This window comes from Impatiens glandulifera, chromosome 1 (assembly GCF_907164915.1).
Source record: "Impatiens glandulifera chromosome 1, dImpGla2.1, whole genome shotgun sequence".
In the NCBI taxonomy this organism is placed as follows: Eukaryota; Viridiplantae; Streptophyta; class Magnoliopsida; order Ericales; family Balsaminaceae; genus Impatiens; species Impatiens glandulifera.
In genome coordinates, this window is record NC_061862.1 from 26,291,048 (window position 1) to 26,307,931 (window position 16,884).

General features: G+C 36.6%; 2 protein-coding genes across 2 annotated transcripts in view; both read left to right on the forward strand.

The window, feature by feature from the left end:
* The first annotated feature begins 1,812 nt into the window (after window positions 1–1,812).
* On the forward strand, window positions 1,813–5,209 carry LOC124920932 (extensin-2-like). The gene is made up of 2 exons (XM_047461521.1): window positions 1,813–3,124; window positions 3,495–5,209. Exons 1-2 carry the CDS (start codon window positions 1,831–1,833, stop codon window positions 5,207–5,209), a joined length of 3,009 nt encoding a protein of 1,002 aa, XP_047317477.1. The 5' UTR covers window positions 1,813–1,830.
* A 6,174-nt stretch (window positions 5,210–11,383) lies between these two features.
* LOC124921893 (dammarenediol 12-hydroxylase-like) overlaps window positions 11,384–16,884 on the forward strand; it is a 29,286-nt gene continuing 23,785 nt past the window's right edge. Inside the window, exon 1 of the mRNA XM_047462596.1 lies at window positions 11,384–11,708. Coding sequence (XP_047318552.1) covers window positions 11,384–11,708 — 325 coding nt within the window. The remainder of the gene's footprint in view (window positions 11,709–16,884) is intronic.

Genomic DNA, 16,884 nt, shown 5'->3' on the forward strand with positions numbered 1-16,884 from the left:
TTGCATAAACTTAACAGTTTTCATCGTCAAAACTACACAAATATCTTATAATTTAGTCATACTTTTATTGGCAAAGTGAAGCACCCCATGAGAAATTAATTTATTTGATGGTTTCCCTAATTTATTTCCTAAGAGGATGGGTATATATATTATTTTTGTAACGGAAATACGGGAGACGACGTAAGCAATAAAAAATGACACATATTTTAATATGGTTCACCAAGATAAAACTTGTCTACGTTCACCAGAAGAGATAATCTTATTAAGAAAAATATAATACATATTACATGAAGATGATATAGGTACACGAGCCAAGACGAGCTCGAACTAGCCCTGGCTCGAGTTCGGCTCGAGTCGTTTTTTATTGGCTCGAGCTCGATCGAGCTTTCAATATTAAGCTTGAACTCGGCTCGATTATATAATTATAGGCTCAAGTTTGGATTGAAAGGCTCGAATTTAAATACATTTATATATTAATTTCTTATATTAAAAAAACATAATGGAAGTCGAGAGTCCATTCATCAGATTGTACGACCCTCTGCATTGTATATATTAAATAATATTATAGTATAAGTATATTTTGATTTGATTTTCAAAAATTATGTTTCTTATCAAATTTATTTAATTCCTTGGACGTATTATATAACATATATTGGGGAGGTCCATAAGCAATAAGACCATAGATACTCTTATGGGTATATTTTAAATTTTGATTAAAAAGTAAAATATTATAAAAAAATATATATTATCAGGCTCAAAAAGTTTGACGAGCCATTAAGCGAGTCTTACCTAAACTCGAATTCGGCTCAAATCTTAAACGAGTTGGCTCGAGCTCGGCTCGAATTCGATTTTGACTGAACTCGAATGGAAATTTGACCGAACGATCACGAGCAGTTCACGAGCGGCTCGGCACATTTACACCCTAGGTATAGGGTTATGACACAAGTTTATATAACATTCAGTCCCCCAAAAGACTAGAAAATACATAATTGTGACTAAAAATGATACTCTCAAATCAAAGACATCAGCTTTTTAAATTCTCCCACTGCAGTTTTGAATAAGTTTCGATTAGGTCAGCACTAATAGTCGAGAAACCAAGTTTTGCAAAACTCCAGCTAATACAACGGTCAGTTAAATGATACGATGATAGTGTTCAAAAGTCAAACGTTAAATTGAAGTAATGCATAAACGAGAAGAAATTGGATGATTTGTTTTTTCTTTCATTCCATTAAAATTATGAAATAGGAAAGCCTGGAAACTTCCACTTATTGCTTGCACATGGCATTTGTTATGATAAAGAAATTACACTCAATAATGTGATGTAACATTTTAAATACAATACAACAACTACAAATCTAGTTTCCATTGCTAATGTGATCATACTTGCCTAATTTTATTTAGCCGTACGGATATGCAAGAGAAGTGGGATTTATTAAAGAATATATTAGGTTTGATTGAACTTATTAATTGGATTCAATATTATGATCAACTAAGTTGAAAATGTAGCAGGTAACCAATTCTTATATTAATTCAATTGTCATGGTGGGATATTGCCTTGAGGAAGGAACATTGTTATTTCCAGATGGTGATCAGAAATCACATTTAAAATAACTAATCAAATCAAAGAAGCCTATTGAATTTGTCCCATTTTGACAGCTCCCTTTATAAAAAAAACAATTTTTTTTTTTTTATTTCTAAGACAATTTGCAAAGACTTAAACACTCTTTCCTCCCTCCTATAAAAGCTTCCATCATCACACACTTTTCTTCAAACACAACTCACTATCTCTCTCTTTTAAGAGTAAAAATAGAGAGCACTCTATCAACCACCATGAGAGCTCAAGGTGGCCGCCGTCTCTGGCCACATTTGCTTATCGCTATGGCTTTAGCGACGCTTTTAAATACTTCTGTTTCTGCTGACCCTTACGTCTATGCTTCTCCACCTCCTCCTTACGAATACAAGTCGCCTCCTCCGCCTTCCCCATCACCCCCGACTCCCTATGTATACAAGTCACCACCTCCTCCTTCGCCATCACCCCCGCCTCCCTATGTATACACTTCACCTCCTCCCCCGTCACCATCACCCCCGCCTCCCTATGTATACAAGTCACCTCCTCCCCCGTCACCATCTCCTCCACCACCTTATTATTATAAATCACCTCCTCCACCTTCTCCATCACCACCTCCTCCATATTATTACAAATCTCCACCGCCTCCTTCCCCGTCTCCTCCTCCACCCTACTACTACAAGTCTCCCCCACCGCCTTTGCCTTCCCCTCCTCCACCATACTACTACAAATCTCCCCCTCCTCCATCTCCATCTCCACCTCCACCATACTATTATAAATCTCCCCCACCACCATCTCCATCTTCACCTCTACCATACTATTATAAATCTCCCCCACCACCATCTCCATCTTCACCTCTACCATACTATTATAAATCTCCCCCACCACCATCTCCATCTCCTCCTCCCCCTTACTATTATAAATCTCCCCCACCACCATCTCCATCTCCTCCTCCCCCATACTACTACAAGTCCCCTCCTCCTCCGTCACCATCTCCTCCTCCACCTTACTATTACAAGTCCCCACCGCCGCCATCACCATCTCCTCCTCCACCATATTACTACAAGTCGACACCTCCACCTTCTCCATCTCCGCCTCCTCCATACTACTATAAATCTCCACCACCTCCTTCACCATCTCCGCCTCCTCCATATTACTACAAGTCTCCTCCCCCTCCATTGCTTTCTCCACCTCCACCATACTACTATAAATCACCACCACCTCCATCACCATCTCCTCCACCACCATATTACTACAAATCCCCGCCTCCTCCATCTAAATCTCCACCAAAGCCCTACATTTACAAATCACCTCCTCCTCCATCTAAATCTCCACCAAAGCCCAACTATTACAACTCTCCACCCCCACCATCTCCAACCTACCTTTATAAATCACCACCTCCTCCTTCTTACTATTACAAGTCTCCACCACCCACTTTTTACTATCCTCCTCACTCTTACCGTCCTTTGGTTGTAAAAGTTGTTGGAAAAGTTTACTGCTATAAATGCTATGATTGGACATACCCAAAAAACTCTCATGACAAGAAACATCTCAAAGGTAACATATTTTTTACATCATTTATCATGTGACAAACTCTTCACTTGTTATTTTTCTCTAATTTATTGTTTTATATTTATAGTTTTGCAAAATATTTTATTTTGAATAGTTTCTAATACTTTAATATCTCATGTTTTTTAAAAAGGATTAATTATAAGTTATTAATTAATAGTAAATAATATATTAACTGTTTACTGGTTTATCTTTATGTTTTCGAAAAATGTAATATTTACTTCTTTAGAAAATTACTTTTAAAAAACTAAGTCACTTCTATTTTTATAATAAGTAGCTACTTGGTTCTACACGTTTGCTATGTTTTATTCGTTATAGAATTTGATTTTTAACAATATTATTCTCTGTTTATGAACAGGTGCTATAGTGGAATTAACATGTACAGCTGGTAAAAAAGAAATTTTGGCCTATGGTACAACTAAGATAAATGGCAAGTTTGCGGTCACTCTTGATGGCTTTGATTACAAGAAATATGGAGTTGAGGCATGCAAAGCCAAGCTCCATGCACCACCTAAAGGTTCGACATGCAACATCCCGACAAACCTCCATTGGGGAATTACAGGTGCCAAGTTAAAGGTGAAGTCCAAGACTGAATATGAAGTTGTGCTCTCTGCCGAGCCTTTCGCCTATGCCCCAAAGGCTCCTTCGAAAGAGTGTGAGAAGCCTAAGCCAAAGCCTACTCCTTCACCATATTATTACAAATCGCCTCCTCCCCCAGTCTACTACTATAAATCACCACCACCTCCTCCAACTTATGCATATAAATCACCACCACCTCCACCATACTACTACAAATCTCCTCCACCACCATCGCCATCACCTCCACCACCTTACTACTATAAGTCTCCGCCACCACCATCCCCATCACCTCCACCACCATACTACTATAAGTCTCCACCACCACCAATGCCATCACCTCCACCACCTTATTACTATAAGTCTCCCCCACCACCATCGCCATCACCTCCACCACCATACTACTATAAGTCTCCACCACCACCACCACCATCGCCTTCACCTCCACCACCTTACTACTATAAGTCTCCCCCACCACCATCACCATCACCTCCACCACCATACTACTATAAGTCTCCCCCACCGCCATCTCCATCACCTCCCCCACCTTACTACTATAAATCTCCCCCACCGCCTTCACCATCTCCTCCACCACCATACTACTACAAGTCTCCACCACCACCATTGTCATCTCCTCCTCCACCGTACTACTATAAATCTCCCCCACCACCTTCGCCATCTCCTCCATCACCGTACTACTACAAATCTCCACCACCACCATCGTCATCTACTCCTCCACCATACATCTACAAGTCTCCACCACCAACTTCACCATCTCCTCCACCACCTTACTATTACAAGTCACCTCCTCCACCCTCTCCGTCTCCTCCCCCACCTTACTATTACAAATCGCCTTCTCCACCATCTCCATCTCCACCACCGCCTTACTACTACAAGTCTCCACCACCACCATCCCCCCCTCCTCCGCCACCTTACTTTTACAAATCTCCCCCACCACCATCCCCATCTCCACCACCACCATATTACTACAAATCTCCTCCACCACCTTCGCCATCTCCTCCATCACCATACTACTACAAATCTCCACCACCACCATCGTCATCTCCTCTTCCACCATACATCTACAAGTCTCCACCACCACCTTCACCATCTCCTCCACCACCTTACTATTACAAGTCACCTCCTCCACCCTCTCCGTCTCCTCCCCCACCTTACTATTACAAATCGCCTCCTCCACCATCTCCATCTCCACCACCGCCTTACTACTACAAGTCTCCACCACCACCATCCCCCTCTCCTCCACCACCTTACTTTTACAAATCTCCCCCACCACCATCCCCATCTCCACCACCATATTACTACAAATCTCCTCCACCACCATCCCCATATCCTCCACCACCATACTACTACAATTCTCCACCACCACCATCACCGTCTCCTCCACCCCCTTACTACTACAGCTCTCCATCTCCTCCATCACCATCACCACCTCCATCATATTACTATTCATCTCCACCACCACCAATTCATTACTAAGTGTAGATAGTTTCCGTCCATTTGCACCCCATTTCATGTAAGTAATTTAACCGATTTATATTATATAGTACTTGATCATATATTAATATGTTTATCACATAATTCTGCTTATTGATGCAGCTTTTGATTACAAAACAATAATAAAAGAAGGCTTCATGAAATTAAGGTTCAGATATCCAGCAATCAAACGATATTCATTCAATAAGGTCATCAATTCATTTGTGAAACTTTGTCATTCTTATTGGGACAAGTTGACTCCTACATTTTTGGTGACCATCTTGCACATTATCAATGAAGTGGGAGAATGAAGGAAGGCAGAGATGAAATTCAAACTAGAAGATAATTGTTAATTTTATCACAAGTATAATATTATTTTGATGATTGGGGTTATTTATTGTTGTATATTTCTTTGTGATTGTATTCCAAATTATTTGATCTTTCAGATTTAATGCTTTGTGAATCAATAAATCAACATGTTTCATAACTGTTTCTCTTTCTCACCCTGCAATTTGTTTTTGGGATAATATTTTTAGTCATTACAACTAATGTATACCCTAATATCAATCGATCGGTCATCATATAAACTTTTTCATGCATGATTGAAACCTTCACACATTTGACTTTATTAGTACATGTATGTGATTTTGCAACAGAGTCACGTTTTCATTTTAAAGAATTTATGATGCTTTGTATGTGCATAATTTTTCTTTGCTATTTTCTTCAAGTGACATGTGGTGCTAATTAACAAAAGTTCTGCCTGTTACATTAGTCATTCAATATAACCGATATTCTCTAACTGCAATAGACAATATTTTGTTTTCTACAAATCTTATGAAGAAGGAAATATCAATGAACAAAGGAGAGGATTTGGATTTATGAATATAACCTCCTAAATTATTAGATTGCTATAACGATCAAATTGTTTATAAAGGAATACAATCTCTTGTTTTATTCATTCCACGATGTAAACTATATATACAAGATTATAATATTGAGATCCACTAATCTAGAGATCTCCAATATATTAAATTGATAATATTTATTATATTAAAATCCACTAATTTAGGGATTTTCAATATATTAAATTGATTACATTACATTTATTATACCCCGCAATCGAAGTAGGTGGGTGATGTATCCTGAGATTGGATCGAAATTTTTAAAAAAACTCTCAAAAGCCCCTTCGTGAATATATCCACAAGTTGAAAGTGATATTGGACATGAAGAACTCGAACCTTACTGCGTGAGAATTTCTCACGAACAAAGTGAATGTCCATCTCAATATGCTTAGTCCGTTTGTGTGCTGAATGGGATTACTAGAGAGGTAGATTCTACTCATATTTCGTTGAGAGATACCATTTGCATGAGGCCTTACCGAAACTTGGAGCTTTAGTCTCTTCTCTTGTGTCAGATTCTTCTTTGTACCGCATCCTAACTGGTGCTCTGCAATATTTGATGTTTTCTCAAATCACGTATGCGTGGCAACAGGTTAGTCTCTTCATGCATGATGCCCAGGAGATACACATGGCGGTTCTAAAGAGAATTTTTCGGTTTATTCAGAGAACTCTTGATTTTGGCTTTCATTTGTCTCCATCCCCAAAAAAGATTATTAAGGGATGATAGTGATAAACAACTCAATGAGGTGGAGAGGGATGCACTCGAAAACTTTAGGAAGTTGAGTCTACTTAAAGAGAAATTTGATAGGCAGAAGTCATGACATAACTAACTTTCGTTAGGTGATAAAAATACAGCTTTCTTCTTAAAAAAATGCAAGGCTAGAAACATGAGAAACAACATGTACAGACTGAAGAATGATGATGGAGAATATGTTCAGGGTCAGAAGGGTGTACAAGATCTGTCTATCGAGTTCTATAAACAACTAATGGGTACAAGAAAGCAGCATCAAAGTCACCTGAATACCTTGTATCAGATTATCGATAGAAAATTTTCTGCTGAGGATGGTCGCAAGTTAATAATGGTTGTCACGAGGCTTTAGGTTAAAGAAGCTCTATTTAGTATTGATGGGAATAAAATCCCGGTTCTAGATGGTTTCAATGCGAAATTCTTCAAAGACAATTGGACGATTGTGGGTAAAGATATTACTGATGGGGTCCTGGAGTTTTTTAAAAATAGGAAGATGTTAAAGCAATGGAATACAGTGGTCCTGACCTTGATCCCCAAAACTGTGGTGCCCGAAAAAGTACAAGATATTAGACTAATTTTCTGTTACAATGTGGTTTACAAAATAATTTCAAAAATAATTTCTAAACGCTTTAAAAATGTCATAGGAAAAATAATAAATCTTCATTTATCCCTGGTAGGATAATCTCTCATAATATTCTTTTCATGCAGAGCCTTTTAAAAGGCTACGAGAAATTGAAAATATCCCCGAGAGTGACTTTCAAAATAGATATCAAGAAAGATTTTGACTCTGTTAGATGGGAAACTATTTGAGACTTTCTAGTTGTATCTGCTTTTCTTATGATTTTTATTTATTTGATTATGAAATGCTTGTCTTCATCCTGTTTTGTTGTTAGCGTCACTGGAGTCCATGGAGGCTACTTCAAGGTTGAAAACGGGATAAGGTAAGGGGACCCCCTCTCTTCTTACCTTTTCGTAGCTATCATGACGTTCTTTGAGAGTATCCACGCGATGTTCTGAAAGAATCCTCCATACATCTTTCACTCTTTCTATGAGATAGAGGAGGTAACTCATTTATGCTTTGCTGACGATTTGTTCATTCTAGCATACACAGACATTGATTCCATTAAAACTATTAGGGCTGCACTAACGTTGTTTTCTGAGGTTACAAGTTTAACTATTAATGAAATCAAAAGTGTGGAATTTTATGGAGGCGTGAATGACGAAACAAAGCAAGACATCTTCAACATCATGGGCATCAAGGTAGACAGTTTCCCCTAAGGTACTTAGGAATTCCGTTAACCGCGAAGCAGATCGAGATCTCACACTTCAAACCGCTGATTGAAAAGGTAAAAAAATACGATATTTGGCTGGGCAGCGAAAAAACTTTCTTATGCAGGGAGGATCGAACTTATCAAAACTGTGGTCATGGGCATAGTTGGCCACTGGGCGCAGCAAATGGTCATTCCGAAGAAGGTAATGAAGGAGCTCGATACACTAATGAGGAATTTTATCTGAGGCAATAGCGGAAGAGGAGGAAAAAAAGTCAAATGGACAGCTCTTTGCAAACCGAAGGACGAGGGAAGCATCGACTTGAAGAACTGTATCGAGTGGAACAAGAGGTTCTCACCTTCAAGCATTTGTGAGCTTTGGAGCGCAATCAGGATTCACTATGAATCAAATGGGTGCCTACGAGGTTTATGATATACGAAACTAGCATCTGGACTTGCAAAATTCATGAAGGTATGAGCTGGTCTATAAAAAAGATTCTTAAACTAAGAAGCGATATTACAAATCTTTATGACATCCGGCTAGAGGACGGGAAAGGCACTCTATTCTAGCACGACCTTTGGTTCGAAAACCAGCCTATCATCCACAAGGAGGAGTTTCAAAATACCCGCATCCAAAAGGACTGCACAGAAGCAAAAATTAGAGACATTAAAGACGGGAATTGGGACTCACTCTTGAGAATAAATCCAGAAGGACAAAGGATACTTGATCATATAAGTAACATACAACTACACGACAGACCGGATATTCATGAATGGAAACCTGAGGACAATGGGAAGCTGGTATTGAATAAAATATGGGAGGTAACACGGGAAAAAGCACAGAAAGTAGAATGGACTCCTCTTGTATGGTCAACGAAGATTATCCCTAGACACCAGTTCATCCTATGGCTCGCCTTCTGGGAAAGACTCAACACTCGTGATCGTATCAATAAGTATTTAAGCATCCCGGACACAAACTGACTTCTATATAGAGGAAATGAAGAAACCATAGATCACATATTTGGGAGCTGCTTTATTGCTTCAGAGCTTTGAGACAGATTCTATAAAAGCCTAGAGTTCATCAGTTTCCCGAGCGAATGGAATGAAATCAAAGATACAGCACTTCTCAAAGGCAAGTGAAATAGATTTGCAACAAGAGTGTTGAAGTGTAGCTTTGGAGCAGTGGTGTATAACATTTAGCAAGAACAGAATGCAAGGGTATATGGTAGAACTCGCAGGAGCGTTGAAGAGTTATGGAAATATATTATATCGGATTGTAGCTCCCTCGCGGGAACGTGGACTAGAATTCCAAGCACTGAGCAGAACTGGAATATCTGTAGGAACTAGAATTTACAATTTTTTAAACTCACTAGAAATGAAAACATTGTAATCAGATAATTCTGTTAGAAGAATTAAGTAAGTTAATTTTAAACGGCCAACGATTAAAATTTTTGAATATTTATTCTAAATAATCAAAAAGGGAAAAATTGTTAGAAAATAATTGTTAGAACTTATGAAAAGTTTAATGAATAGATAAAACTAAGTTCAAATAAATATGTTAAACCGGTAAGTTATATCAAGCATATTAATTGGTTTAAATATAACAAGAAGATGCTGTAGTGTAGTGGTAAACACTCTTGCCTGTCACATATGTGACCAATGATCAACTCTCACCGGTTGCAAATATTATTTAAAGTTTTGCTATTTCAGGGAAGCTGAGCAAAATACCGAAATCTCTATGTAAGCAATATCGGCTCGGCAATGTATACCGGGGTCAAGGAGTTCGATCAATCGGCTCGGTCAAGAAGTTCGGTCAACCGGTTCGGTCAAACGACACTTAATGAAGCATGGATTCAGTCATAAATGAGCTCCGGTCATAAATGAGCTTAGAAAACCGGAACGGCTCAAATTCATGACCGGTTAAGTTGTAAACCAAAAGTGTTCGGTTAGTTCATCGAAAAATCCTAACGAACATTTTCAATGGGACGTTTATTCAAAAGATATGAATATCTTGAAGATAACGTGTTAAGACAAACAAAATATTTCTTGGGAATATGCAAAATAGAGGTCTGAAACCAGACATGGGTAGGATAATGATTACTGTTTATCCAAGATCTCAAGCAAATCTCTGAAACAGGCGGTCGGCTAATGCATGTCTGCCATGGTACAAAATGGCAAAGCGTGCATGCCACCTGAACCTGATCGGCGCGGCTTCAGATGACCAATCCAGCGGAGAGAGAAAATTATGACTGTTGTCATATTTTCCATATAAATAGAACCTCATGGTGCCGAAGACACACACGCGTGAAAATCACTATGAAACGCATACATAAAACGAGCGCGAGCAAGAATCAACTAAGTTTTTCATATAATCAAGCCCGAAGAACATTCTGAGTTGACATAGCTATTCTGTTCTCAAAGTGAAACTGTTCTAAGAAGAAATCTGTGTATTTTACCAAGTGTAAAAGTATTACATCACTGTGTGAGTGGTGTAACCGACGATTAGTAAATAAGACTCGTTCGGATTGTGTATTGGATTGTGTAATATTCCAGTTAGTAAATATCCTTCTCACTGTTTGAGAAGAAGGGGTGACATAGGAGATTCAACTCCGAACATCCATAAAAATCCTGTCTCGTGTTCTTCATCTTTATATTTCGTCTTACCTTCTCTAACTGAACCGAAATACGTAAAAACTCAACTAAAATAATTAATAACTTCCTTGACCGAATCGGTTCTCTCCTTAAACCGATTTCTCCTAAATACCTTCCAAACTGAATCGCATACGTTGCTTCAGATTGAAATAGACATTTCCGCCCCTGAACCCGGTTCAGGAGTCTGTGACAATCTCTGTAGTGTTAAGAGCGGTTCTAATCTTTAACCGGATTAGTTCAAGTTTGTGTTGTGTTGTAAGCGATTACCGATTAGCCGGACCCTAGTCCCCTATCGGCCATCCCGATCCTAACAAGTGGTATCAGAGCAGGAATCTTAACACTCAAGCAACCGAAAGAAGATGGGAAGCATGACCCACATCGATAGGCCACTTATGCTAAACATTGAGGCTTTTAGCGGCTGGAAGGTTCGGATGTATTTACATCTGATCACGTTGGATGATGAAATGAGCACCATCCTAAAGGAAGGTCCGATAAAGATTGAAAAGGAAAAAGGTGAATGGACAGTTGAAGATAGGAGAAGAAACAACCTAGACAACCATTGCATTAGACATATCTCAAATCTCTAAACATAAACACTTTCGAGAAAGTCATGGAATGCAAAACGGGAAAAGAAGTGTGGGAAAAGTTGATCCAACTGTTTGAAGTTAGTGACCAAATAAAGGAGAACCAGGAAGAGCAGAAGGCTCTAATGGCTGCTGAAAGCAAGGGAAAATGGGCCGATAGTGATTCGGTCGACTCATCATCCAACGACAGTAATGATAAAGTTGAAACATACTTCACGGCTAAGAAAGAATCTGAGGTATTTGATCTCTCATTTGATGATTTTACCCAAGATGATCTAATTGCTGCACTTAATGACATGGTCATTAAGTATAGAAAACTGTCAAAATCCCTTAATCAAACTATGTCAAAAAGTAAGTCTGATAGTTCAAGTTGTTCATCTGAAATCAAAGAGGTTGATGTTTCAATAAGTGAGATCTCATCTTTGAATGAGAAGCTCAAGGAAGAAATTACAAGCTGCAATGATATAACTTAAAAGGATGAGATGAAATATGTAAAGCCAACTTCAAGTTGGATGAAACCTGAGAGAAGGGCAGGTAGTTTGTATGGAAAAGAAAAACTTGACCGAAAGTCAAAAGATGTTTACCGAAAATCATCCTTTAAAGTTAAATCATCAACATATAGATATAATATACATACACACAACGGAAAATCCATCAAAATAATTAAAGTATGGATTCTCAATGGTAATAAGCCACGGACCCAAGGAAAAATGAGGACCAGATTTTCTATTGTCTATGAATGTAGGTAAATCAAGACAGAAGCTTGGAAGAGTCAACATTGCATCCGGGTCGGCTGTTGATGGACACTTCACATGAAGGGAACAAGCATAAAGTAGAAAACATCCTCTCAAAGCCACTTCTCGAGCCTAAGTTTTCTTCCCTTAGAAATATTTTAGGATTGTTAGAATACAATAATTCCTAAACTGATTTAAATTTTAAAACCGGTCAACGATTACAAGTTTTGAATATTTATTCTAAATAATCAAAAAGGGAGAAATTGTTAGAAAAATTAAGTAAGTTAATTTTAAACCGGACAACGATTAAAGTTTTGAATATTTATTCTAAATAATCAAAAGGGGAGAAATTGTTAGAAAAATTAAGTAAGTTAATTTTAAACCGGCCAACGATTACAAGTTTTCAATATTTATTCTAAATAATTAAAAAGGGAAAAATTGTTAGAAAATAATTGTTAGAACTTATGAAAAGTTTAATGAATAGATAAAACTAAGTTCAAATAAATATGTTAAACCGCTAAGTTATATCAAGCATATTAATTGGTTTAAATATAACAAGAAGGTGATGTAGTGTAGTGGTAAACACTCTTGATTGTCACAAAGGTGACCAGGGGTCGAATCTCACCAGCTGCAAATATTATTTAAAGTTTTGCTATTTCAGGGAAGCTGAGCAAAATACCGAAATCTCTATGTAGGCAAGATCGGCTCGACAATGTATACCGGGGTCAAGGAGTGTGGTCAACCGGTTCGGTCAATCGACACTTAATGAAGCATGGCTTCGGTCATAAATGAGCTCAGAAAACTGGAACGGCGGCTAGTTCATCGAAAAATCCTAACGAATATCTTCAACGGGAAGATTATTCAAAAGATATGAATATCTTGAAGATAACGTGTTAAGACAAACAAATTTTTTTTGGGAATATGCAAAAGAAAGGTTTGAAATCAGGCATGGGGTAGAATAATGATTACTGTTTATCCAAGATCTCAAGCAAATCTCTGAAACAGGCGGTCGGCTAATGCATGTCTGTCATGTGTCCAAAATAGCAAAGCGTGCACGCCACCTGAACCTGACCAACGCGGCTTCATATGACCAATCAAGCGGAGAGAGAAAATTATGACCGTTGTCATATTTTCCATATAAATAGAAGCTCATGGTGCCGAAAACACACACGCGTGAAAATCACTACGAAACGCATATATACAACGAGCGCGAGCAAGAATCAACTAAGTTTTTTCATATAATCAAGCCCAAAGAACATTCTGAGTTGACATATTTATTCTATTCTCGAAGTGAAACTGTTCTAAGAAGAAATTTGTGTATTTTACCAAGTGTAAAAGTATTACATCACCAATGAGTTGTGTAACCGACGAGCAGTAAATAAAACTCGTTCGGATTTTGAATTGGGTTGTGTAATATTCCAGTTAGTGAATATCCTTCTCACTATTTGAGAAGAAGGGGTTACGTAGGAGATTCAACTCCGACATCCATAAAAATCATGTCTCGTGTTCTTCATCTTTATATTCCGGCTTACCTTCTCTAACCGATCCGAAATACAAAAAACTCAACCAAAATAATTAATAACTTCCTTGACCGAACCGGTTCTCTCCTTAAACCGATTTCTCCTAAATACCTTCCAAACTGAATCGCATACGTTGCTTCAGATTGAAACATACATTTCCGCCCTTGAACCCGGTTCAGGAGTCTGTGACAATCTTTGTAGTGTTAAGAGAGGTTCTAATCATTAACCGGATTAGTTCCAGTTTGTGTTGTGCTGTAAGCGATTACCGATTAGCCGTACCCCGGTCCCCTATCGGCCATCCCGGTCCTAACAAATTCATTTACGTTTTTAGCTTTTTAGCTTTTATTTAGAATGTTACAACTTCAAAATCATTCTAGGCCTGTCTAGAATGATATCTTAAACTCGTGGGTTTTTTTCCCTATTTTGGGAATTTTTAATTAAATGATGCTAAGTCGTTTTCCCCCCCAAAAAAATTCTATTTAACAGAAACATAAGAAGTTAAGAACTATCTAATCTTGAATATTAACCGATTATGAGTAAGAGTTCTTCATTATTATATAAGCTCGAATTATATTAGCCTAAATTATTATAGTTTGTCATGATAATGTAGAAGTTCGTAGAAATTCCTAAAATACATCCAAATTACCTTTGAGAGTGGGCAGGAGTATAGCATAGGGCTTGGGTTTGGCTAATTTTAATGTTCTAGTTTCCTAATATTAGAAAAATCATATTAAACAAAAACATAAGAATTATCTACTCTTGAATGTTAGCCGATTGGAAACAGGAGTTCGTCAGAATTATTTTAGCCCGAATTATATAAGCCTGAATTATTCCAGCTTGTCAAGAAAATGTAAAAATTCGTATGAATTCCTAAATATATACAATGTTCTAGTTTCCTAATGTTATAAAAATCATATTTAACAGAAATCTAAAAATTATCTAATCATGAATGTTAGCCGATTGGGAGTAGGAGTTCGTCAGAATTATATAAGCCCAAATTATATAAGCCTGAATTATTTCAGCTTGTCAAGATAATGTAGAAGTTCGTATGAATTCCTAAAATACATCCAAATTACCTTTGGGAGTGGGCAGAAGTATTGCATAGGGCTTAGGTGTGGCAAAATTTTTATGTTCTAGTTTCTTAATATTATAAAAATCTTATTTAACAGAAACCTAAGAATTATCTAATCTTGAATGTTAGCCAATTGGGAGTAGAAGTTCGTTATTATATAAGCCCGAATTATATAAGGCAGAATTATTCTATCATGTCAAGATAATGTAGATGTTCGTATGAATTCCTAAAATACATCTAAATTATTTTTGGGGGTGGGAAGAAGTATCACATAGGGCTTGGTTGTGGCTAATTTTAATGCTCTAGTTTCCTCTACATTTTTTTCAAGACTATTATCAAACACTTTCTGTTCATATTCAAGATAACCAAAATCCACATACATTTTGATTAATGAACTAACATGAACATATAATTTAAAGACTCCTCGCCAGATCATGAATAATATTTAAATAACTTTAGTAATCTTGTGATCTCCAATTTTAGAAAGAGCAGGGAAATCATTAATATATGAATTCATTTGCTTTAAGTCACTTGAATCTTGTGATCTCCATTTCATATGTTGATGAATCTTATATAAGTGTTGTAAATCACGTTTCCTTTAAACATAATATATTCAAGCACCGCAAGAGTGTTGAAGAGTTATGGAAAGATATTGTATCGGATTGCAGCGCCCTCGCGGGAACGTGGAGAAGAATTCCAAGCATGGAGTAGAACTGAAATAACTGTAGAACTGGAATTTACCATTTTTTAAACTCACTAGAATTGAAAGCATTGTAATCAGGTAATTCATTTACGTTTTTAGCTCTTTAGCTTTTATTTAGAATGTTACGATTTCAAAATCATTCTAGGCGTGTCTAGAATGATCTTTTAAACTCGTAGTTTTTTTCCCGTTTTTGAGAATATTTAATGAAATGACGCTAAGTCGTTTTTCCAAAAAAATATATATTACCGACGTACGTTTGATTAAGCGCCGAAAATACGCCTCTAAATGCCATATTTTTTAGTTGCTGAAAAACTTTTGGTTATAGTGTGAATATATGAACCGACAAATTAGAAGTCCAAATTTTATTGTGACTTAATATTCGATGTGTAGGTAAATTGAGTTTAATTGAATCTGTAATATTATAGGATTTATTTTTGTATATATCTAGTTGAATGTTCTTTTTCCTGCTATTTTTAAAATCCAGTTAATTTTTATGTTGATTTGAGACTTTTTTTTTTTTCATTGGAAGAGATAATTGTATTTTTGTATTCAATTATTTATGGATAAAATTTCTTCATCTTTAAAAAAGTTATTGTAGTATCCATCTTAAGGTCACACCTCTCAACATATCAAGACATACTGGCTTTTTCATCCAGTTAAATCCAACCCATAAAATAAAATAATCTAAAATGTTGGAAGAATTCATCACAAGGCCTCAAATCTTCTTTCATTCTCTTGAATAGTTAGGCCCAACCCACCCATTTACAAATTTAAGTGATTCATTATATTAATTAAATGTTCCTAATCATAGTTACAAATTTTTAATTATTATTTTTTAAAATATATATTGGATGTAAAAGAGATGTATTTTAATTAACTAAAAAATACCAAAATATTCTTAGTATTTTTAAATACTATAAAAGAAACAATATTTTAGTGTCCAACTCTTCTTGGTGTAGATATGAAAAACCCTCTGCTCCCACAAGGAAAATGATAGATTGGATTTTGATTTAAATGGGAAAAAAATAATGCTTGATAGTCTCAAATAATTCACATTATTCAAATTCTAAAAAATTAAAAAGCGAACAATTTTTAAGTTTGGGTCTCCAATTTCAACCCCTTTATTATTAATGGTAATAATTTTGAAGAAGAAATTATGCATCAATCATATATATAATGAGATATTCTAAGCAAAAGAATAAAGAAATCTCAATCCTCTATCTCGATCTTCAATTCTTAAATGGTTTAGTATTACCGACTCAGTAATAATCTAGGCTTTACCAACACTTAAAATGACTATTGAAGAGTAATAACTAGGGGTGGGAAAATTACCGATATTAAAGTATATCGAAAATATCGTACCGCAATATATCGAAAATATCGAATTTTAAGATATACCGAAAAAGTTAAGGTATGATACCAATACCGAAATTATTGGTACGATAAAAGTATAAAATTTTTAAAATTTCGGTATATCGAGATATACCGAAATACCGAA

What these genes read in the sequence shown, in the direction of transcription:
- LOC124920932 (XM_047461521.1), top strand. Translation starts at nt 1,831, where the DNA reads ATGAGAGCTCAAGGTGGCCGCCGTCTCTGGCCACATTTGCTTATCGCT. An exon ending in TGACAAGAAACATCTCAAAG is followed by an intron (nt 3,125 to 3,494) that starts GTAACATATTTT and finishes GTTTATGAACAG; the next exon opens with GTGCTATAGTGGAATTAACA.